At 39.9% G+C, this 25,132-nt stretch overlaps 1 protein-coding gene and 1 long non-coding RNA gene across 2 annotated transcripts in view; one reads left to right on the top strand and one right to left on the bottom strand.

Annotated features, from left to right (window-relative positions):
• LOC138784398 (uncharacterized) overlaps positions 1 to 5,831 on the bottom strand; it is a 69,067-nt gene extending 63,236 nt beyond the window's left edge. The window contains exons 1-2 of the long non-coding RNA XR_011361833.1: positions 5,774 to 5,831; positions 5,528 to 5,656 (exon numbers count right to left, since the gene is read on the bottom strand). This is a non-coding gene — a long non-coding RNA (uncharacterized lncRNA). The remainder of the gene's footprint in view (positions 1 to 5,527; positions 5,657 to 5,773) is intronic.
• Positions 5,215 to 25,132, top strand: part of LOC138784397 (uncharacterized) — a 56,853-nt gene continuing 36,935 nt past the window's right edge. Inside the window, exon 1 of the mRNA XM_069959952.1 lies at positions 5,215 to 5,402. Within this exon, the coding sequence (XP_069816053.1) occupies positions 5,393 to 5,402 (10 nt within the window). The 5' untranslated portion in view covers positions 5,215 to 5,392. The remainder of the gene's footprint in view (positions 5,403 to 25,132) is intronic.

Below are 25,132 nucleotides of genomic sequence, written 5' to 3' on the forward strand. Positions count from 1 at the left end.
AGCATTTTTTCAACCAAAATCAGGAGAGGGTAGAAAATAGTGCAAATCTTTCAAATTTAGGGCTACACACAGTAAAATAAAAAATATGACAGTAAAACAGGTATAAAACACTGCCATATTCTGAAATGATAATGTGTTACATTAAAGTCTATAAAAAAGTCAGTCTGTGTAATCTATGATTCACATTGACACAATGGGGGAAATTTATCAAGAGCTTTGAGCCTATTTTTAGGTGAATAATTGGATTTTTCACCCATTTTTGGTCTAAGTTCTATTTATGAAACAGTGTTCGACAGGCGAATAATTTTTAGATGCAATTTTTTTATTCTGCCTGTTTTGAGTATTCACCCAAAACTTTGCATAATCTGGGATTAGCGCCCAATTTATCATTTGTGACTTTTCAAAAAGTCTCACAAACTGGTGCAGGCCTACGTCTGGTCGGTACTAGGTGAATTTTTACATTTTTGGGACTTTTTCTGCAACTTTTTAACTTAGATACATTCAATATGCAGTGAATACATTTTAATAAATCGGTCACAAGATATTGGAACAAAATACACACCAATGCCCATTAGAATAGTCACACACATTAGACTCCTTAGTAAATGTCCTACAATGTATTTTAATAAATAACGTTTGCAAAAAAAAAAAAAAAAGCGTTCCTAATCATTCTTTGTAGCCATCGTTATAGTATAACGGCCACTATTTTTAACATAGAGACGCTGTGAGAACATAGCAGAATTATTACGGGGAAAAAAACAGGAACTAAAACACATGATTTCAAATAAATAAATAGATGAATAAATAAATAAATTAAGGTATTTTAGAAACCAAATCAAACACCACAAAAAGTCTGTACGAAGGTGGTCTCATTGTTTGCTGCATCTAAAGGCCACATATAATCAAGCTCTTCATTCAGATTCAGGGTACTTGTTCTTACACAACAATTTCAGGTTTTAATGAAACATAAATATCCCATCTCAATTCAGAGATTTGCACCCAGGTTTCCAAACTGCACAAATGTACAATTGCTTTTAGGGCAACAATACAACTAATCATATAGTATTTAGAATAATAATATACAAATCTAGGAGATTTTACTAAAAACTCATTATGATAGATAGATAGATAGATAGATAGATAGATAGATAGATAGATAGATAGATAGGAGATAGATAGATAGATAGATAATAGATGAGGAGATAGATAGATAGATAGATAGATAGATAGATAGATAGATACTAGATAGAAGATAGATATAAAGATAGATAGATAGATAGATGATAGATGAGGAGATAGATAGATAGATAGATAGATAGATAGATAGATAGATAGATAGGAGATAGATAGATAGATAGATAGATAGATAGGAGATAGATAGAAGATAGATATAAAGATAGATGATAGATAGATTGATAGATAGAAGATAGATAGAAGATAGATAGATAGATAGATAGATAGATAGATAGATAGATACTAGATAGAAGATAGATAGATAGATAGATAGATAGATAGATAGATAGATAGATAGATATGAGATAGATAGATAGATACTAGATAGAAGATAGATAGAAAGATAGGAGATAGATAGATAGATAGATAGATAGATAGATAGATAGATAGATAGATAGATAGATAGATTGATTATATTTGTTCTGGGTGAGTGATTCTCACTTCCTATGGTTTTAATCTGCAACTAATAGGAAAACCTGCCAATAGAATAGTTAGAAATACAGATAAGGAAAGAATGCTTATCAGGTCACAGTTACTGGAGCAGGGATATAATGCTGTCACATAATCATAGTCCCTGTGTGGTCATTGAGTCCACTAGGGACTTTATATTTTCTACATATGATTTGTGTTATATGAATGAGGTGATTAAAGACGTAGAACTCCCTAACTACTTACTACTCACAGTACTCTGCCCTGGAATCCTAGCCTTCTAAGTGCTACAGTAAGAGTCACACTACATATCCCGTAATAGATAGATAGATAGATAGATAGATAGATACCGACACCTAACAGCGTGTAAGCGGGGGCCATAGAGATGAATGGATCCATAATCTGCAGACAGAAATTGTGGGCATGTTACTGTGGAAATATAACCGAACTTTCGAAATTGTGGGGAAACTTAGTTAAGCTGTCTTATAGTTAGACTGTCCTTTGTCGCCCATAGCAACCAATCACAGCTCAGCTTTCATTTTAGCAGAGCTAAAGCTTTGGCCATAAAGGGATGATGGGAATTGTAGTTTTGCAGCAGCTGGGGGGCTGTGGGCTCCCCATCCCTGTTGTAGATGGTTTCATCAATGACGCCTATAAATGATGAAACTATATGGAACTTTCTAATATATAGGTTCAGGTACTATACCTAATATACAACTTATTTTCTCACATAAGTGTTTCTAATTTTTTTTACATGACTTCAGCTCCCTCTTTATAAATAGAAGCATATACAGACTGATAACATGTCTAGACCTAGTCCAACATTCCCACAGCTCGGTGTATCTAATCCACAGTGCGCTGTCCTTGTGTGCACTCCAAGCTGATAGCTCTGCTATACACATGTACATTGTTGGGTCTGGGTCATATCCATTGACTGTATTATGTTGCTGGTAAACGTCGGAATATCAGTAAAAAGGTATTCTAATGTACAGTTTAACACGGCATAGCCAAGACATGCCCAAGACCAAACCTAAAGGAGAACTCTGGGCAATGGTAAACATCAAGGGAGGCAAGGGGGTGGTGGCAGCATAATACTTACCCATCCTGGTGCCCCTGGAGCACAGTGTCTCCTGGCTATCCCAGTCATGTGATGGCTCAGAAATACCTGCTCAGCCAATCAATGACTGAGGCAGGACACCTCTGCAGTCACCGACTGGCTGAGTGGGTAGTTCTTGCTGGGTTGTGACGACACAGAAACCTGGAAAATTCAGCAGACCAGAGGCTGACGGTAGGCTGTTGTGCTGCGGGGACAACGGGACAGGTAAGTATCACTTCATTACCACCTTCCCCAGGGAAAAGGGGGCAGGGCCTAATATAAGTCATAAATCCCCCCTTTGTGTAGATCATGTCTAGTGATGAGTCTCAGTGGTGCACTGCACTAGATGCTGAACATTGTGGTGGCTACATCTGTATACGAACAATGTAGCTGATAATATGGAAATCCATCTAGGCAATATCCATCAGAGGTATATAAGGGTATTTATATCCAGTTGGTAACCTTACTATTTAAATATGATATGCAGTATAATTGCTGTAGGCAAAATGTGCGTCAGGCATGCGGAAACACTGTATTTAGTTGGCATTACTTCAGGCACACAGCCTTAGTATTATGCATGGCATTTACTTTATGCATCTTGGTTACACATACTACTATGATACAGTGTCTGCTACTACATTAAGCTATTAGTGATGTTATACAGTATGTCAGTGTAGGATTCCCTTATTATATGGACACAATATTACAGCTTCCTTATGTGACTAGCTGAGGAGTTATTTAACGCCTCTTATTATATGTTCCCAGTACATGGGTGTAAGAGGATACAGGTCAAATGCAATACATTTACAATCGGTTGTATCCCACATGACACTATTTTGCATGATAGTGTATTTGTTTTGTGACCAAGACACCTCTGTGATTTTAGCGATGTCCGTCAATTTTAATTGTTGTATTATATGATGAAACTAGATTTATTTGGGCTTGAATTTTCTTTGTTGGTTTAGTATATTGCATTTTTCCAGCCAAAGGCTACGTTCTTTTTCAGTAAAGAACAGATGCTGATTGCAATGGAACGGGCGTTAATATAATGTACATGCTTATTATATGTGGACGCTGTTCAATCAACAGTGTCCGGAAATAATAGCTGTTCCCAAAATGTAAAGTCGGATGGCGGCTGTACTTTACATTGAAGTGAATGGCTAATTGATTTACGGGCACCCCCGACAGTGCCGCAAGTCAATTGTAAAAAAAAAAAAGAACGTTCCTGCAGCTGATACAGAGCTATCGGCTGCAAGGAACGTCCTGAATGCAGCCTGGCGGACGGCCTGCAATGGACGCTGTTAAATGTTGTGTGAACATAGCTATATAAATATTTTTTTGGTTGACCCTACAGACTGGTTATAGGTTGCATTGTCAGTAATTGACTGCATGTACGCTGTTCACATTTATTTAATTCCATCAAATCTGTCGATCAAAGACGAAAGGCAAAAATCCCCAAAACCGCTGCTTACAGCTCCTTCCATTCGGAGGAGGCTGTGGTTTGGTTTTTATGAGATCCCTTTATGGTTTGCTGTTTTTTACACTGGAGGGTGGCGTTTATATGGCACCTATTTTCTGTGTTGGAAGTTACGCATCTCAAAGCTATTATATAGGGGGCTCCAGTCAGTCCAGATGGGTCCTGCTCTTCTCTCTCCCCTTTCAGCCACCCTCCTCCCCCTCCTCATCTCACCGTCCCAGGATCTCACACAGGGTGGTGGGGCTGGGCTTCTGACTGTCCTACAAGCGTGACTCTGCAAAGGGAGGGGGTGGAGGGAACTGCGCTCACAAAGAAAGCATGTGTACGCTCACACTGGTGGCACGCTTACAGCTTTAGCAAAAGAATACACATACGGTTTAGTCCTCTGAATCAACTTAAATTGAAAATTTAATGGGACTTCTAGATTGCTTACGTGACTTACAGTGACGTGCAATGTACTTGTCGTAGGTAGACCCCCCCCCCCTTTTAATAAGTTGATGGGGCAAGTAATGGAAATGTTTATTTACATTGAATGATAGATGGTAGGTAAACCATCAATGTGAACAGAGCCTAGCAAGCACATACTAGAACAGATCTGTTTATTCTGTTCCCATTGTGAATACTGGATTATTAGATGAATGGGTGATAGAAGCTAAAAATGGGAGACCTTGGGGGACCATGGCAGGTGGCAGCTTCTCTCTTGGGTCCATGATCACAGTCACAGCTTGGCTTTAATAGCGGAAGAGAAAAAACCCTAGCGCGGGGCATTGAACTTAGGACTGCGACTATAGACAGAGAACAAGTTGTCAGTGCAAGAGAAGGGTTAAAAGGCTGACTTTCCAGAATGCAAGCTAATCACACCCAAGCCTGCTAGTGATACACCAGCGCTGTCCTGGCAGCCACCATTCATTCCAATGCTTGAAACTGAAAGTGGAAACGCGGAAGTTCACGAGGACTAGAAAAGCCCATAGGAGGGACATGGATACTTTGTGGTAATGCTTTTCACCCATGGCGAGTTCACACAGTTACAGCTGCACACAGTGGCAGTGACTGGAGTCCCAGACTCAAGCATGGACTCTACTAGGACAAAGCCACTTCTCCCAGATCCCTCAAGATGACTACAACTCCCCAGCTCCTATACACCCACCTTCCAGACCATGGTAAATGGTAAGCAGCCAGCTCTGTGTGAAAGGCTTGGACTTCAGTCCTGACATGCGTCAGCAGTTCCTAGCATGGAAAGCGGTAATCCCATGCAGCCTGTAGTGGCCGGGTAAAGTAAGTGGAGTCCTTACCACCTGTAAGTAGCTGTGTCCAGGTATAGTCCACTACATGCTCAGGTTAGAGTCACACTTGTTGCAGATTTGTTGCAGATATTTCCATACTTCTGAAAGGGACTTGCAAAAATCCATGTACTGCGCATGCTGCAAAAACAAAACCATTGTAATCAATGGGAAATATATTTTTATCTTCTCCTTAGAGTCCAGGAGCAGCACTCACCATAGGCAGTCTATAATGCTCCATTTATTGCTAGTTCTTACCTTATGGAGTCTTCTCTGTGCAGGTGCAGCAGACAATCCTCCTGTAGTCCCCAGCACATACAGATCACTAGCATAGCCTTCAGCACAGCTCCGTCTCTTCGCACAGTCTTGAAGAAGTGACATTCTCTTCAGCTTCCTCGTTGACTTTTTATTCTGCGTAAAGCCGGGATTTTCCCACATTTTCATAACGAAACTTTTACTCCTACTCTTTATGAGAAAACAATTTATGTTGCTGGGAAATGACATTTCAGACGGATTATTATCGCATTACGCAACGACATGTACTGCTTTATATACTGTATCTGTAATAAGAGAGAGGATCTGAGAGCGAGGATACATGGCTGCAGTGTATACTGTAATATAGATAGAGGAGTATGGTGGGCAGCATAATATCATAGAACTGTAGATATGTAGGGGGATAGTATATACTATAATGTCATACAACTGTATATATGTATGGGGATAGTATATACCATAATATCATAGAACTGTATATATGTATGGGGATAGTACATACCATAATATCATACAACTGTATATATGTATGGGGATAGTATATACCATAATATCATAGAACTGTATATATGTATGGGGATAGTATATACCATAATGTCATACAACTGTATATATGTATGGGGATAGTATATACCATAATGTCATACAACTGTAGATATGTATGGGGATAGTATATACCATAATGTCATATAACTGTATATATGTATGGGGATAGTACATACCATAATATCATACAACTGTATATATGTATGGGGATAGTATATACCATAATATCATAGAACTGTAGATATGTAGGGGGATAGTATATACCATAATATCATAGAACTGTAGATATGTATGGGGATAGTATATACCATAATGTCATACAACTGTAGATAACTGTATATAAAATAGTATAAGAGAGCTGTGAATATGTATCAGTCTAGTATATATCATAGTATCAGAACTGTAGATGTGTATGGGTAAAGTATATAACATAGTATCAGAGAGCTGTATAAGTATAGTAGATAAAATAGTATGGATACATGTCTGCAAAGTATATTGTAATATCAGTGTAATATAGATAAATATGAGTGCAGTGAGTATCATATCAGAGATCTGTAGATATGTATAGGTACAGTATATATTATAGTATAAGAGAACTGTAGATATGTATAGGTACAGTGTATATTATAGTATAAGAGAACTGTAGATATGTATGGGTTCAGTATATATCATAGTATCAGAGATCTGTAGATATGTATAGGTACAGTATATATCATAGTATAGGAGAACTGTAGACATGTATAGGTACAGTATATATCATAGTATAAGAGAACTGTAGATATGTATAGGTACAGTATATATCATAGTGTAAGAGAACTGTAGATATGTATAGGTACATTATATATCATAGTATAAGAGAACTGTAGATATGTATGGGTTCAGTATATATCATAGTATCAGAGATCTGTAGATATGTATAGGTACAGTATATATCATAGTATAGGAGAACTGTAGACATGTATAGGTACAGTATATATCACAGTATAAGAGAACTGTAGATATGTATAGGTACAGTATATATCATAGTATAAGAGAACTGTAGATATGTATGGGTTCAGTATACTGTAAATTATAGTATCAGAGAATTGTAGATATGTATGCATACAGTATATACCATAACATCAGAGAACTGCATATATATATATATATATATATATATATATATATATATATATATATAAAAACACAGAACAAATCATAGTATCAGGGAAGTAGATATGTATGTAGACAGTATATACTATATTATAAAAGAAATGTAGACTTGTATGACTTGTATGAGTACAAAATGGTAGATACATATAGGTGCAGTGTATAATATATACTGGTACAGTATAGATTTCTAAGTACATTGTATTGTCTTAGATAAAAGAGCTGTGCGTATAAGTGCAATGTCTACTTTAATATAAGAAAGTTGTATGTATGTTAGTAGATTGTATACTGTTATACAAGGGAATTATGCATGTCTGCAATGTATACTGCAATACAGGGAAATTGTAGATATGTAGACACCATATGTACTCTAATACAGGGGTATTGTGGACATGTACAGGTACATTGTATTCTGCAAATTGTAGCTGTGTTGGCTCAGTGACTGAAATACAGGAGAACTGTAGATATGTGAGTACACTATATACTGTAATACAGGACAACTGTAGATATGTGAGTACACTATATACTGTAATACAGGACAACTGTAGATATGTGAGTACACTATATACTGTAATACAGCAGATATGTAGATATATGAGTACACTATATACTGTAATACAGGACAACTGTAGATATGTAAGTACACTATATACTGTAATACAGCAGATATGTAGATATATGAGTACACTATATACTGTAATACAGGAGAACTGTAGATATGTGAGTACACTATATACTGTAATACAGGAGAACTGTAGATATGTGAGTACACTATATACTGTAATACAGGAGAACTGTAGGTATGTGAGGACACTATATACTGTAATACAGGAGAACTGTAGGTATGTGAGTACACTATATACTGTAATACAGCAGATATGTAGATATGTGAGTACACTATATACTGTAATACAGGAGAACTGTAGGTATGTGAGTACACTATATACTGTAATACAGGAGAACTGTAGGTATGTGAGTACACTATATACTGTAATACAGGAGAACTGTAGGTATGTGAGTACACTATATACTGTAATACAGGAGAACTGTAGATATATGAGTACACTATATACTGTAATACAGGAGAACTGTAGGTATGTGAGTAAACTATATACTGTAATACAGGAAACCTGTAGGTATGTGAGGACACTATATACTGTAATACAGGAGAACTGTAGGTATGTGAGGACACTATATACTGTAATACAGGGGTACTGTAGATATGTGAATACACTATATACTGTAATACAGGGGAACTGTAGATATGTGAGTACACTATATACTGTAATACAGGAGAACTGTAGATATGTGAGTACACTATATACTGTAATACATGGGAACTGTAGATATATGAGTACACTATATACTGTAATACAGGGGAACTGTAGATATATGAGTACACTATATACTGTAATACAGGGGAACTGTATGTATGTGAGTACACTATATACTGTAATACAGGATAACTGTAGATATGTGAGTACACTATATACTGTAATACAGGAGAACTGTAGGTATGTGAGGACACTATATACTGTAATACAGGAGAACTGTAGGTATGTGAGTACACTATATACTGTAATACAGGAGAACTGTAGGTATGTGAGGACACTATATACTGTAATACAGGAGAACTGTAGGTATGTGAGGACACTATATACTGTAATACAGGAGAACTGTAGGTATGTGAGGACACTATATACTGTAATACAGGGGTACTGTAGATATGTGAATACACTATATACTGTAATACAGGGGTACTGTAGATATGTGAGTACACTATATACTGTAATACAGGGGAACTATAGATATGTGAATACACTATATACTGTAATACAGGGGAACTGTATGTATGTGAGTACACTATATACTGTAATACAGGGGAACTGTAGGTATGTGAGTACACTATATACTGTAATACAGGGGAACTGTAGATATGTGAGTACACTATATACTGTAATACAGGAGAACTGTAGATATGTGATTACACTATATACTGTAATACAGGGGAACTGTAGGTATGTGAGTACACTATATACTGTAATACATGGGAACTGTAGATATATAAGTACACTATATACTGTAATACAGGGGAACTGTAGATATGTGAGTACATTATATACTGTAATACAGGAGAACTGTAGATATGTGAGTACACTATATACTGTAATACAGGGGAACTGTAGATATGTGAGTACACTATATACTGTAATACATGGGAACTGTAGGTATGTGAGTACACTATATACTGTAATACAGGGGAACTGTAGATATGTGAGTACACTATATACTGTAATACAGGGGAACTGTAGATATGTGAGTACACTATATACTGTAATACAGGAGAACTGTAGATATGTGAGTACACTATATACTGTAATACAGGAGAACTGTAGATATGTGAGTACACTATATACTGTAATACAGGGGAACTGTAGGTATGTGAGTACACTATATACTGTAATACAGGGGTACTGTAGATATGTGAGTACACTATATACTGTAATACAGGAGAACTGTAGATATGTGAGTACACTATATACTGTAATACAGGAGAAATATAGATATGTAAGTACACTATATACTGTAATACAGGAGAACTGTATGTGAGGACACTATATACTGTAATACAGGGGAACTGTAGGTATGTGAGTACACTATATACTGTAATACAGGAGAACTGTAGGTATGTGAGTACACTATATACTGTAATACAGGAGAACTGTATGTGAGGACACTATAAAGGGAAAGTAAAAGGGGGCCAGAGACAGGTCAGAGAAGGGCAGCGTGAGTGGGGATTGGATTGGGTCACTCACCATTGGTGGAGCCAGGGTCCATATAAAGGAGGTTTGAAGAGGCGCAGCAGCAGTTCCCACTGGACCAGTGGTAGCCCACTCGCTCATCGATGTTACAGCAGCTGTGAATACTATGGTGAGTGGGTTTGTTCTTGTTTGCCATGACAGCCTGCAGTAGGGAGGTTTTGCAGGGCACTTCAGAGTCTGGTATGGAAAAGGGAAGCCCATAACAGGGAGGGAACCCTCTCATTTTCATTTGTAAAGATTTGGTTGTTCCTGGAGGAATAGATCACGGAGAACAGCGGAGTTACAGTGCCATATAGAGGTTTGCCATCTCCCGAGTCAGCATGGTGTTGCTGGAGAATAGGTTAGGTTTGGTACTGCTCAATGGCGCCCTCCTGGCCTTGCACACCAGATACTGTAATATAGGGGAACTGTAGATATGTGAGTACACTATATACTGTAATACAGGAGAACTATAGATATGTGAGTACATTGTATACTGTAATACAGGAGAACTGTAGGTATGTGAGTACACTATATACTGTAATACAGGAGAACTGTAGGTATGTGAGTACACTATATACTGTAATACAGGAGAACTATAGATATGTGAGTACATTGTATACTGTAATAAAAGAGAACTGTAGATATGTGAGTACAATATATACTTTAATACAGGAGAACTCTCTCTCTCTCTCTCTCTCTCTATATATATATATATATATATATATATATATATATATATATATGTGTGTGTGTGTGTGTGTGTATACTTTGCATACTGAAATACAGGAAAGTCATAAATATGGTAATTGTAGCTATCTGCATGCATCATATACATGACATAGATAGAGAAGAAATGCAGAAGCAATTGTGGAAAAGGAAGGACAGCTGCGGACATATTTCTTGTTGACCTCTACACTGTACATACAGTATTATATAAAGATAAGGGTGATGTCATATAATGTAACCATAACAAGACTTTACAATTTATCCGACATTCACCTGTTGTAATTTTCCCAACATATCTATAGAGATATTCTTTGATTTATTTACAACTGGGTTCAGAAAGTTGTACAGATTTGTACATTGCTTCTATTTAAAAATCTCCAGTCTTCCAATACTTATCAGCTGCTGTATGTCCTGCAGGAAATGGTGTATTCTTTCTATTCTGACACAGTGCTCTCTGCTGCCATCTTTGTCTATGACAGGTACTGTCCAAAGCAGCAGCAAATCCCCTCAGAAAACCTCTCCTGTTCTGGACAGTCCCTCTCATGGACAGAGATGGCAGCAGAGAGCACTGTGTCAGACTGGAAAGAATATACCACTTCCTGTAGGTCATACAGCAGCTGATAAGTACAGGAAGACTTGTGATTTTTAATTAGGAGTAAATTACAAATCTATATAACGTTCTGACGCTAATCTATTCAAGAAAGGGAAGAGAAATAGTAGGAAAAAATATGGTTGAAATACAACTGGCACCAGAATTTGGGTGCAATTAGTCAAAAGTATCGAACATGGTCATAATGCTATAAATGTATAATGCTGAGAGCACGTCTTTACACTGCCTTTCTTTCTTTCTGCATTTCTTTCTGCTGTGTTAGGATTAAAATAACGTCTCCAATGCTTTAGAAGTTGCGTTAACCAGATGTTCATGGACAAGTTGAAGTTTTGTTCTGCTGTTTCCTCCTGGCACATCTCTCATATAGTGCTAATTCTTATTTCTAGATTCTTATGCTTTTTAACATCAGTGTACCTCCGTGACAGCCGGACCCGGAAATGGCCCCCAGAAAGTCAACTGATTTTCTTTATACATTTCTTTTTAGTCTTTTGGACTAGAGTCATAAATATACTGAGAAGGGAGGAGAGGGAATAGCTGGGTGAGACAGACAAACAGATAGAAGCAATGATGATGCTGCAGCTTGTAGTAAGTGTTATATCTCCCCCAATTCTTTATTCACAGCATACAGTGCTCGTGACTGCTCTGTAATATCATCTATGATGCTGCAACTTTTAACAATGTGATATAGAAATATAGGGGAGCAAGGTCTGCTCTATGTGTGGACAATGTATGGGAAGCATCATAGCAGCTAGTCTCAACCTACTAGCTCATGGACAACTGGCCCCAAAAATTAAACCCGCAGAAGGGTAAACTGGTGAAAAATACCATACCTAAGATATTTGGTCACTAATGGAGATGAGGGAACCTCGTGTGTGCTTGGGTTTTATCCAAATGTGAGTGTGCAGGATTCAAATACCAATGGCTGCAGAAGTTGGATGCAGCCCTAGGGAGACCTGGAAAAAATGCATGCAGCCATAGGCTATGTTCACACATTGTCATAACGTTATTTTACAACAGCCATTATTTACCCCTCTGATTAAAACATCATTTTGATGTTTTGGGAACATATCCACGTTTTCCAGGTCTCCCTAGGGCTGCATCCAATTTCTGCAGTCACCGGTAATCAAATGCCACAAGCTCGAGTTTCTGACAAACCCGAGTGTGCTGAAGGTTCACTCATCTCTAGTGACCAGTAATAGCACTACTACTCATGTACACACATGACAGCCTAAAGGGGTATTCTGACTTAAGTAAATAAACGTATCCCCTATCCATATGTTAGATTGAGATTAGGGATGATCCGAACCTGCCGAGGTTCGGGTTCGTATGAACCCGAACGCTCGGCAGCAGATTCCCGCTGTCTGCCCGCTCCGTGGAGCGGGCGGATCCAGCGGGAGTAACGCCTGGAAAACTGGGATACAGCCTATGGCTATGGCTGTATCCCAGTTTTCAAGGTGGTCCTCCCGCTGCATCCGCCCGCTGCACGGAGTGCGCAGACAGCAGGAATCATTACTAATAGTTCGGGTGTGTACGACCCCGAAACGAACTCGGTTCAGACCATCCCTAATTGAGATTGTAAGGGGGTGTCGGATCTCCAGAAGGGGGCCCCCAACTTGGTTAGAATGAACTGGTAGGTTGGCAGGCGCGCCTCTGCTCCATTCATTCTCTACGGGAGCTGCATAAGGTGGCTGAGTATTGTACTTGGCTATCTCTGGCAGCTCTATGCATGGACAAGCAGTGTGTGTGTCAACCTGTCGTCCTATTGAAAACATTTTGTGCAGCTAAAAAACAAAAACAAACGAGGTTCAGAATTTAAAAAAAATTGTGAAAAAATCCCCGACCAATTAAATTACCCTTCATTTTTATTATAGAAAGGGAAACAATTAGACATACATTTTGTTTGGTATTGTTGGCTTTTTCTCCATTACATTTTATTCTGGGACAAAAAGATGTGGTGTACTCCTATCTATATCTGCTTCTGGACAGGAATTAGCTCCATAGGGTGTATCAATATCCTTGTTACTCATTTTCCCTATGGAATACACATGCAAAACACATCAGTAAGTGAGGTTACCAATATGTTTCATGCAATTCATGGTGAAAAAATTTGTCTGTCAAAGGTTGCAGTGTGGTCTACAGCACATATTCTAAATGTAATAAATTGGATATGCCTTATACAATATTTTTTATGTATATTCTCATGCAGAGTGAGGTCATGTTTACACAACGTAAGTTAAGTATTAATCACGGCCGTGTTGCTGATTTGAAACACGGCCATGATTAATACCTAATTTACATTGTGCTGCTGTCTATGGAATCCCGGACGGACTGTATACACATAGGGGGAGATTTATCAAAGGGTGTAAAATTTAGACTGGCGCAAACTGCCCACAGCAACCAATCACAGCTCAGCTTTAGGCAGTGCTGAAAGGAAAGCTGAGCTGTGATTGGTTGCTGTGGGCAGTTTGCACCAGTCTAAATTTTACACCCTTTGATAAATCTCCCCCATAGTATACACTCCGGACGGGATAGCTAGCAGCCACGCAAAAAACTGGCGTGTCAGTTTTCTGTGTCCGCTATTCAATGAATAGCAGCTGCATATAAACTTTCAGTTCACACAATTAAGCGTGCAGCTGCGGCCGCACGCTCCATTGTTTGCAGTGGTCAATTCAGCAGAAGTGAAGATCATCTGGCCGGTACTGCAGTGCCGGCTGGGATGATCTTTAGTAACACCGGCCGTTCTGTGATCCGGTCGGATCACAGAACGGCCAGTGTTATACATAGTGTGCACATGGCCTGAGTGTGGGAAAAAGCATAAATACGTTTTGTGAACATAGCCTTAAAGAGGTATTTCCATCTAGAGTTATGCCCTATCCACCGTATCCAAAGCATAGGGGCATAACCAAGAGATCATAGGGGGTCTGATGGAATCTGACCAGAATCTGAGTTGAGAGATCACTGTGGTAGCAGCCACTCTGAATATTGACTTTCTGTTCTGGGATTGCATAATATGCTCTTGTGGCTGAGCTTTCACTACAAGTAAAAATTCTTGGGATGATTTCTGGGGAGAAGAATACTGTACGCAAAGCATCTCTAGGATGGCACTTTTTGATTGCCATTCCTACTGCTGGTGTATTATTTGTATGTATCAAATATTAGTGCATACCTATTTCTTGGTTTTGGATGGGATCAATTACCACTTATGTGTACATACACTAAAAAAACGAAAAATATCTGTTCCTGCCTAATCTGTTAATCCAACCCTACATTGACGGCCCCAATCTCCATCCTTATTGTTGAAAGATACAGTGCTGAGTTTTGGGGATGGTCCCGAAACGTTGCTCTGCCATGTGGAATAAATATCACCTATTGGTTGGGAGTGCTGTCTCAGCTTGTGCTTTGGATATTCTGTCGGCTGGTTTGTCCAGTCCAGTGAGGCGAGCACCCCATTACTACATTCCTTACTATAGTGTGTGCTGCTTACCACTTTTTGCCTTCCTGGTTCCTTTCCGCCCAAGTAGCTTTATGACAACATGATATGCCTGGCACACCATTATCTATATATAAACCAGTGATTTACTATCTGTTCCAAATTATTAAGAGTGCGTTTACACAGACAGATTTATTATTAGACAGATTTTTTAAGCCAAAGCCAGGAACAGACTATAACCAGAGAACAGGTCATAAAGGAAAGACTGAGATTTCTCTTACTCTTCCCTGTTTTACCATTAAAACAATGGCCATTGTTTTAAAATAACAGCAATTATTTGTCAAATAACGGCCATCCGCTAAATGACAACAGTGTGTGAACATAGCCTTTCTGTGTTTTCAATACACTCCTAGTTATAGTTGCAAAATACTGATCAAAATACTAAGCAAAAATACAATGTGTGTGGCTATGTTAGCCTATGGCTGCATCCAACTTTTTCAGCCACCAGTATTTAAATGGCAAATGATTTGACTTGATCATGCTTCAGTTGTGCTCAACCACATGACATAGATCTCCCAGGAAGCCACTATTTAAATTGTGTTTGTGTCCTCTGGTTGTCATAGCTACCATCAGGCAATAATTCTCCCTCTGTTCTTCTTTATACATGGTTTGCATTGACCACAGCATCTACAGGGTTAAAGAAGAGTCCGGGGGAAATTTTTATTAAAGTATTGTATTGCCAGCCAAAAGTTATACAAATCACCAATATACACTTATTACGAGAATTGCACATAAAGGGGGAGATTTATGAAAGGGTGTAAATATACACCTGGTGTAAACTGCCCACAGCAACCAATCACAGCTTCTCTTATATTTTACCAGAACTGAAAGCTGAGCTGTGATTGGTTGCTGTGGGCAGTTTACACCAGGTGTATATTTACACCCTTTTATAAATCTCCCCCAAAGTGCTTTTTTTCACTGCACTTACTACTGTATCAAGGCTTCACTTCCTGGATAAAATGGTGATGTCACTTCCTGGATAAAATGGTGATGTCACGACCCGTCTCCCAGAGCTGTGCGGGCTGTGGCTGCTGGAGAGGATGATAGCAGGGGGATGCTTAGTGTCCCTCCAGTGCCCTGTGTCCCTCAGTGTCCCCCTGCCATCATCCTCACCAGCAGCCACAGCCCGCACAGCTCTGGGAGACGGGTCGTGACATCACCATTTTATCCAGGAAGTGAAGCCTTGATGCAGTAGTAAGTGCAGGGAAAAAAGCACTTTGGGGGAGATTTATCAAACATGGTGCATAGTTGCCAACATTTGACATTTTTTTCCAGGGACACTTTAGTGTTAAAAAGATGTGTGGCTTATTGTGGGTGTGGTCTCGATGGCTGTGGCCTATCATGGGTGTGGGTTCAAAATTTTCCAGTTACAATTTGAAACAAAAAGAAAGCTATATTTACCTCACCAGTATGGTTCCTCTAGTCCCCCAGGGACCCCTCTCTCTGCTCTGCATGAGTGACATCGCTCCCGCTGGAAGGGGGTGAGGCATCCCGCAGCAGGGGGCAGAGCTTCCCTGGACATAACCGGGACATGGTTTTGTCGGGGATATCTCCTTAGAATTGGGACAGTCCCTGCAAAACCGGGACTGTTGGCAACTATGCATGGTGTAAAGTGAAACTGGCTCAGTTGCCCCTAGCAACCAATCAGATTCCCCTTTTCATTTCTCACAGACTCTTTGGAAAATAAAAAGTGGAATCTGATTGGTTGCTAGGGGCAACTGAGCCAGTTTCACTTTACACGATATTTGATAAATCTCCCCCATTATGTGCATTCCCCATAATAAGTGTATATTGGTAATTTGTATAACTTTTGGGCAGCAATTCAATACTTCAATAAATATTTTCATCGGACTTCTCCTTTAACTGCCGGGATCCAAGCGTGTATGTTTCATCTGAGGACGTAATTGTATGTCCATGAGCGGGAAGGCACCGCAAAAATGGAAGTACAGTCACATGCTCAGTCCTCAAGGAGTTAAAACACCTGCCTTGGCAGATTTAATAAAACTGAAAAAAAACAGTTGCATCAAGCAGTGTGTGCGGTCGGTGTATTAGTGCAGTTCCTCTGGTGACCAGTAGCAGTCCATAGTGCATATCGTCTTGTTTGACTAAATAATTTTGTAGTCAGAAAGAATGGTGCTATATCTTCCAGTGGGTTTATATCATTATAAAAGCCTCATCCCCTAACAATATAAAGTCTCTGGTGTTTTGGGACACCTTGTAATGGTGGCCAAGACCTCCAGACACAGGAGCACTGGACCTTTGTTAGGGCTAGTGTGAGGTGCAGGGTGCGGTGAAAGAGATGACAGAGTCCCACATTAACAATGCTTAAACTTAACTTGAAAAATATCTTTAGTGCAATGCAAAAGGTATAACAGTGCTTTAGTACTTTGGTGAAATAAACAGTAGATATCTCAACAGTAGCTTGAGGTGAAGGTAAAGTAGGAATAAACTGTAGAAGTAGATAGGGGCTGGATAGGAGCCCTTGCCTAAGCAATATTGTGCTCTGCCGGGATGTGTGTGAAGTGGATCTGGAAGAACTCCTCATACTCATGTTTAGATAAGTCTGCGTTATCTGACCGCCTTCTGCCTACACAGTATTGGTGACCGACATGCAAGGTAGTATAAGCCCCAGGCCTCTGTCTTGCTGACTAGTCAGTAGAGGGGCTAACTTGCATCTGTGCTCTACTGCGGATCAGTCCCACTGCCTTTTCTCTCAAGGGAGTGACTGTCCAGAAGTGAAGATCAACGGCACAGGCAAGGATGCATGACTGCAACTGGTCTCTCTCTAGAGACACGTGTTGTTTCATCTCTAGCCAAACCACAACTAACTTACTTCCTGACAGGACTAGAGCCAGACTGAACCACCCTAGGAAGTGTGTGTAAAGTCTGAGGTGTACAGAGTGTAGACAAAGGCTAACCTTCCTACATATACTGCAGCTGTGCACAAAGGGAGTGAGACACCTAGCGGCTGGAGTAGGACACAGCAACTAACTGCCCTAGTTGTGGCACCTGAGTGAACTACTTTAACCTGTGTGGAATATATATATACAGCTTTTGCTGCACAATTATCGAGCTGTGTAATAGGCTCAGTAGGCGAGGACTAACTTAGCAGATCTACACTCGCTTACACTAGGCATCGGACCATGTAATACGGCCCTAAGTCAATGTTCACACATAGTATTTCGGGCAATCTTTTTTCAAACAAAAAACAGAAGTGGGTTTAAAACACAGAAATTGTGCAAATCTTTCCATTATCTTTTTTTCATTGTCAGCTCCACTTCTGATTTTGGTTGAAAAAAGACTGACCAGGAGACTGACGGAAATACTATGTGTGAACATAGCCTTAAAGTGCTGTGGGGTTGTTTTGCTGCCTTCTGTATTGGAAGCCTTGAACTTTTTACATGAATCAATAAAATCACAGGATTAGGTTTTAGAGTGAAACCTTTTAAACTGGCAAAGAATCCTGATCTCATTCCAACAAAACATCCTTTGACAGAAATAAAATCTGCTTCTGGGAAAAGGTACCTTTCAAGAGCTCGAGAGACTTGTAGTGGAAGAGTGAAAGAAACTAGAAGGAGGCAGATGCAAGTACTTCATAGCTGGCTATATGAACCACTGGCAACAGAGGTGCCCAATCTCTCTCTCTCTCTATCTATCTATCTATCTATCTATCTATCTATCTATCTATCTATCTATCTATCTATATATATATAATATATATATATTCCACTTTCTTTTATGTTACATTCACAAAAGATTATTTTACTTGGATTTTTTGAATAAATATCTATACTCTAGTGTAGTTGTCTTGCTGGAAGATGAACCTCTGTCTCGATCTGAAGTCTTTTTCAGCCTCTTATATGGTGCGTTTACACACACAGATTTATCTGACAGATTTTTTAAGCCAAAGCCAGGAACAGACTATAAACCGACATCAGGTCATAAAGGAAAGACTGAGATGTCTTCTCTTTTCAAATCCATTCCTGGCTTTGGCTTCAAAAATCTATCTGTAAAAAAACACAATAAGGATTGAGTCAGAGGACATTCAGTTGAGGATGAAAGATTGTAAAGCCTTTTGGATGTTCAGGCTGGACACCTGCTTTCCTAAGGGTATGAACCTATTCATGTAATACTGACTTATTATTGAATTCTGATGTATTTATTCTACTACATGTGTAATATGGGTTGTACTATTGCTTTTGTTGTTGTTATTAAAGGAGAAGTCCGGCCAAGATTAATTTTTGATATATTGTTACTTATGAAAAGTTATACAAATTTCTAATGTACATTAATTATGGGAAATGCACATATACTGCTATTTCCCTTAATTTAGTAGATCAGGAAGTGTTAGAAATATCTCTGAAGAAGTGACGTCACGACCCAGGGTGTTCTGTTACATCTATGTAACCTCAATCATTAGTGTGGTGGTTAGCTGGGGTGTTGGTGTCAGCTCAGCCAGTGATGTTATAGTCGTGACGCCAGTGCTTGTGCAGCACACAGGTGTGATGTTGATACCGTCTTGTTTGTGTGGATGGCTGTGTTCCCCAATGGTCGGAAACCTGCTGGGTTGTGATTAGGCTCGTCACGGAAGTCCTGAATGGCAACTGACCCACCCAAACTGTCGGTACCGCCACCCACAGAAAGGGGAAAAAAATATAACCCAAGGTGTGCTGTTTGTGTGTATGGGTGCTGGTTACTTGACAGTAAAGCTGTAAAATATAACAGCTTTACTGTCAAGTTCTTCAATTTAACAATAAACTTTTGCGAAATACATAAATCTTCACATAGACTTTTAGTGCTTGACCTTGTTGTGCTTGAGGAGGTGCTTGAGAGTAGCGTTGAGGAGAGATAGTTGTAGCAGTGCTTGAAGAATAGAGTAGAGGAGTCAGAGGAGTCCCAACCCAATGTAGCTGTGTACTCTGCCTGAATATATACTTTGTAGTGAAGTGTTTACTTGTGGTTGTGTTTAGACATTGGTCTGACCACCTTCTGCCCTACACTTGCGAGCTACCTGTCCTGTTAGGGTACTACAAGCCCCAGCCGTGGTTATCTGGGTGTAGCTAAGTGTCTGGAGTGCCCCAGTTACCTGCACTGCGCAATAGGATACGTGGGCCTTCTGTACTGGCTGCTTTGTCCTATCGAGGCTAGTTCCTCTTGTCTTCATGATACTGCCTTGCTCTGTGTAGACGTGTTCTCAGCGTGGGTTAGGGTGTTCCTTGATGACCTCTCCCTTTAAAGTGCTGAGCACTGCATAGTAGGGATAAAGTAAGATGCCTATTTATAGTAGTCATTTCTTACCTGGAGTAGCCATGAGTAAGGGTGCTTAAAGTTCAACTTTGTCCTTATCTGACCAAAGCAATTGCTGAGCTCAGGGAGACCAGCGACAAAAAATCAAATAAAGTACTCACTGAGGAGTCTCCATTGATACATTGCCCCCTGTAAATTCAAATATACAAAATTTTTCATTGCCCCTATTAGCCGGAATCCTACTCCTTACTGACGAGGGGCAACTACCCCGAAACAGCTGTCTGTGGATGGATGCCTGCCTTGGTAAACCCTTGTCATGTCGCAATACCACAGAGTTAGACTTTAACGCAAAATGGGCCACCCTGGTATTTCCCTATTTATGTTCCAATACTTGCAACCGAGTGGGACTTAAGGGGTTACGTATCCGGGTGGTTTGGTGAACTCCCCACTGGGAGTCATGCCCTTAGTAATAGGCTTTCCTCTCCTGAAGGGATATCTGGCTATTCCTGTGTTTTGAGACTCGAAACTGAGGCTCCATGGACTCCTCTTTTGCTTATCTGAGCAAAGCACCTTCTACCACATGGTTGCTGTGTCCCCTACATAGCTTATGGCAAAATACAAATGGGAGTTCTTATGGCTAGCTTTCAAAAACATTTTTCTTCTTGTGACTCTTCCATAAAGGAAAGGTATGTGAAGTACACGACTAATAGTTTTTCTGTCGACAGATTCTCCTGCCTGATCTCTGCAGCCCCTCCTTAGTGACCATGGCTGCTCCTCTAATCACAGCTCTCCTTGACTGTGCTGTCAGTTTAGGTGCACGGCCATGTCTTGTTGGGTTTGCAGTTATACTCCTTCCTTTTTCGGATACTAGAATTGGGGACGGGGGGGGGGGAGGGGGGGGGAGGGGTCAGAGGGTTGAATATAAATCCATGCCACAAGCCACTACATTTTTCACAGAGGCCAAAAAGCCTCCATCTAGCCAGTATACTTCAGAGTTCTGCAAAACAAAAGTTTGGAATAGCATAGTAGTGTCTCTGAGAGTCTCTGACTGGTACAGGTGGTGAGAGGTGGAAAGGAATGTGTGCAAGAAGAGAAGAAAAGTGATAGGGTAGATAAGAAGGGTATATCCATTGGACAATAACTTACATAATATAGAAGGAGCAGTAACCCTTTGTTCACTACAGCTGTGCAATAGATAAAAGTTTACATACAAAACACTGACATCTAGTGGTGAAACAACAAACTACCTTCATCACCACTAAGCTTGGAGTAAAACAGCTTTTGTGACAGGTGTGGCATAAGAAACACCCGTGGTGGGACACCACAACAGCTTCCATGGGTATTCCTTGGAGCTGGTGATATATCCTACAGTATGCCTATACAGGGGGAAATGTTATAGCTTTCTGTCAAAGGTATTTCTAGGGAGTCTTCCCACTCCTCTATTTCCAATGTAGTGCAAAAACATGATGTGAAATGGGCCTTACATAGGTAGAACAACATAATAGAGGAACATATGGATGAAAGTACATTTATATGACATTCCAAGTTTTTAGAAAGCATAATAGCATCTGAGAAGTAACTGAATAGCATATTGAAAGCTCTCCCTGTATACAAAAAAGCTGTCAATTAATATATAAAGCAGAATTCACAGATCTCTCTGAGTCTTGGCAGCATTTTTGTATAGAAATGCTGAATGAATTTTATGAAAACTATGTATTCTGTATCTCAGAATCTACAGCACTATATGCAACGTTCAGACATATTTGATTTATGATCGTTTCGATTCAACACCCGCTGTTGTAACTGTAAGGAACTTACCTCACCTCGGTCCAGTGGCGTCTGCTTCTAGCTCGGCTCCGGCGGCCGGCTCGGGAGCACGCCCGCTGGAGCCGAGTGACGTCACGGAGACCCAACGGCGTCCCTAGCAACCAGGGATGCTGTGGTCCCACGTGATTGTCAGCCTGCCGGCTGGCACGCGGCTGTGTTGCCTTGCACTCAGGCTGAGTGGCGGATCAGCCTGCCACTAAGCCTGCAGTGCATCAGCTGGAGTGTGGCTGGATTCAGGAGGCCGGACCAATCAGCTTTTGGTCTGGGCTCCTGGTCCAGTATAAAGTAAAGTGCTAGCCAGTATGTAATCGCTGGCTATTAGGTTAACTCCTGGTCCCAGCTCCCTGTGTCTACTCCTGCGTACCCTGTCCCAATTCCTTCCTGCCTGACTTACTCGTTTTTCTGACCTCCGCCTGACTCCTGACTATCCGTTGTATTGCTGATTTTGTACTGCGTTGCCTGTGTGGTTTGACCCGGCTTGTCCACTACTCCTTATTGTGTTTTTGTCTGTCCGTATTGTTCTGTGTCTCACATACGTAGTGTAGGGAACGTCTTGGGTTGACTGAGGCAAGTAGGTAGGGACAGTGGGTGGATTCAGATCTAGGGTCCACTGTCTCTTGTCCTGTCTGTACCTGCCAGTCCTGACAGTAACATTGTCGTTTTCCAATCGTTCCTTGTGTTGCTTCTTGTGTTAGAAAAATATATATATAAATTTTATTGAACCCAAATGATACACACTATGGGGGACATTTACTGTTGTTACGCCCCTGGAGTACACCAGGGAGAAAGAGTGAATCTGCGTACACCTGCCGTATCGCCTGCTTACCCGATGGGCCGGCAGGAGTGTGCAGTAAAGCGGGAGGAGAAGCCTCCTCCTGCGCCTGATTTGCCATGGTTTACCCCTGCTCACAGCTGTAAATTATGGCAGACATCTACACCTGCTCAGGCAGGCGCAGGTAAGGCCAGATTTACTAAGAGGCGGGCACCTCTTAGTGAATCTGAGACAATTGGGGGCAGAGCCTAATTTGAGACTGGCGTACTCATAAACCGGTCTTCATAAATGTCCACTGAGTTTACAGAGACCAGACTAACAATAGACGCACGGAAAATAAGAAAGACTTCCTTCTCTTGGCTGGAATCACCTTGTCTGACATTTCCATTACGGAGAGAATTAATTCATTCCACTGTATGAGTCACACTCAATCACTGAATTTGTTTACAACTCCAGTAGTTATGTAAACAGACCATAAACCATTTATAGCAAAACTTCTTTGAAACATTCTACTTATTTCCAGGAAATTAAAACTGATGCTTAGTGCATTTTCCGCTTCAGCACCCTCGTCCCTATATTGTGCTCATCAGTCCCTGTCCCCACAAGAGCTCGCAATCTAAGTTCTTTATGCCAGAAACAAACACTAACAATGAACTTCAGAATGTTTTGTTCAGAAATCAGAGAACATTATTATGTAAGAATGACTATTTCGGTGCACAGAACATTCCTTTTTATTTGTTTTGTACAAAGAATAGAAGAAAATGACATACAGCTTTTCAGACCCTCTGCTGGCCCTGCCTTGTATTCAGCAAGAAAATAAGGGAACTCTAACAGGAAGCATTCAGGGCCTCTATATATATCATCTACAACCTCTAGGTACCCAAGTGATCTTAAGAATTAGGGGGAATGCAGCTGTGATGTACGGCACTGTGCAGTGGTGGTGTTAGGTGTATAGATGTGGGAGTTACATACAATACATCAATAACTTGGTTCAGCTTTCTTCTGCTTTCTGACCACCTCTGGTTCCGCATTCGTGGCACAATGGTTACACTTCGAGATGAGCGAGCACCAAAATACTTGAAGGCTCGTTACTTGAGTTGAGTATTTTTCAATAGTCAAGTCATCAACTCAAGTAATGAGCCTCATTAAAAACTATGGGACATCTGAGCATTTCACCAGGTGCCCCAGGTGCAACTCTGATTGGCTGAGCTGCGATAGTTCTTCAGTGCTCTCATTATGCAAATGAGCAGAGAAAAGTCAGATGTCCATAGAAAATCACTGCTCCGGCATCCGAAGTGGGACCTCCTAGAGGGGTAAGTATGGGATGTTTTGTTTTGTTTTTCTCTTCCAAATATATATTTTTAATAATTATAATAATTATAATTATTATTATTAATATTATTATTATTAAATTACATCCAAAAAAAACACAATCAAACAAAAACACAACATTAACCCTTTGATGACCGAGCCCAAAATGACCCAGTGGACCGCACAAATTTTCATTTTTGAGTTTTCCTTTTTTCCTCCTCCCCTTCTAACAGCTCTAGCACTTTCAGTTTTCTATCTACAGGGCCATGTGGGGGCTTGTTTTTTTTTTTTTTTTCAGAAGAAGTTGTACTTTGTAATGGCATTTTTCATTCTACCATAACGTGTATGATGGAACCCCAAAAATATTATTTATGAAAATATAAATTGGTGAAATCGTAAAAAAGAATGCAATATGGTAACTTTAGGGGGGTTCCTGTGTCTACGTAATGCACTATACGGTAAAAGCGACATAATACCATTATTCTATAGGTCAGTCAGAACACAACCATATGCAGATGTACACTGATTCTTGAATGTGATATATTTTTTTTTTTAATGAAATCCTTTTTTTGAAATAAATTATTAATAAAGTGGCCCTATTGTGACTCTTATAACGGTTTTAGTTTTTTACCTATGGGGCTGTATGGGGCGTCATTTTTTGCACCATGATCTCTACTTTTTATTAATACCATATTTGTTTAGCTCGGACTTTTTATAATTTTTTTAAATGTATAATGTAACAAAAAAAAACAGCAATCCTGGTGCTTTTTTCCCCTTTTTTCGTTTACGCCGTTCTCCATTAGTGATGACGCTTGTTATATTTTAATTGATCAGACAATTACGCATTCTACGATATATTATG

This window comes from Dendropsophus ebraccatus, chromosome 2 (genome assembly GCF_027789765.1).
Source record: "Dendropsophus ebraccatus isolate aDenEbr1 chromosome 2, aDenEbr1.pat, whole genome shotgun sequence".
Classification (NCBI taxonomy): Eukaryota; Metazoa; Chordata; class Amphibia; order Anura; family Hylidae; genus Dendropsophus; species Dendropsophus ebraccatus.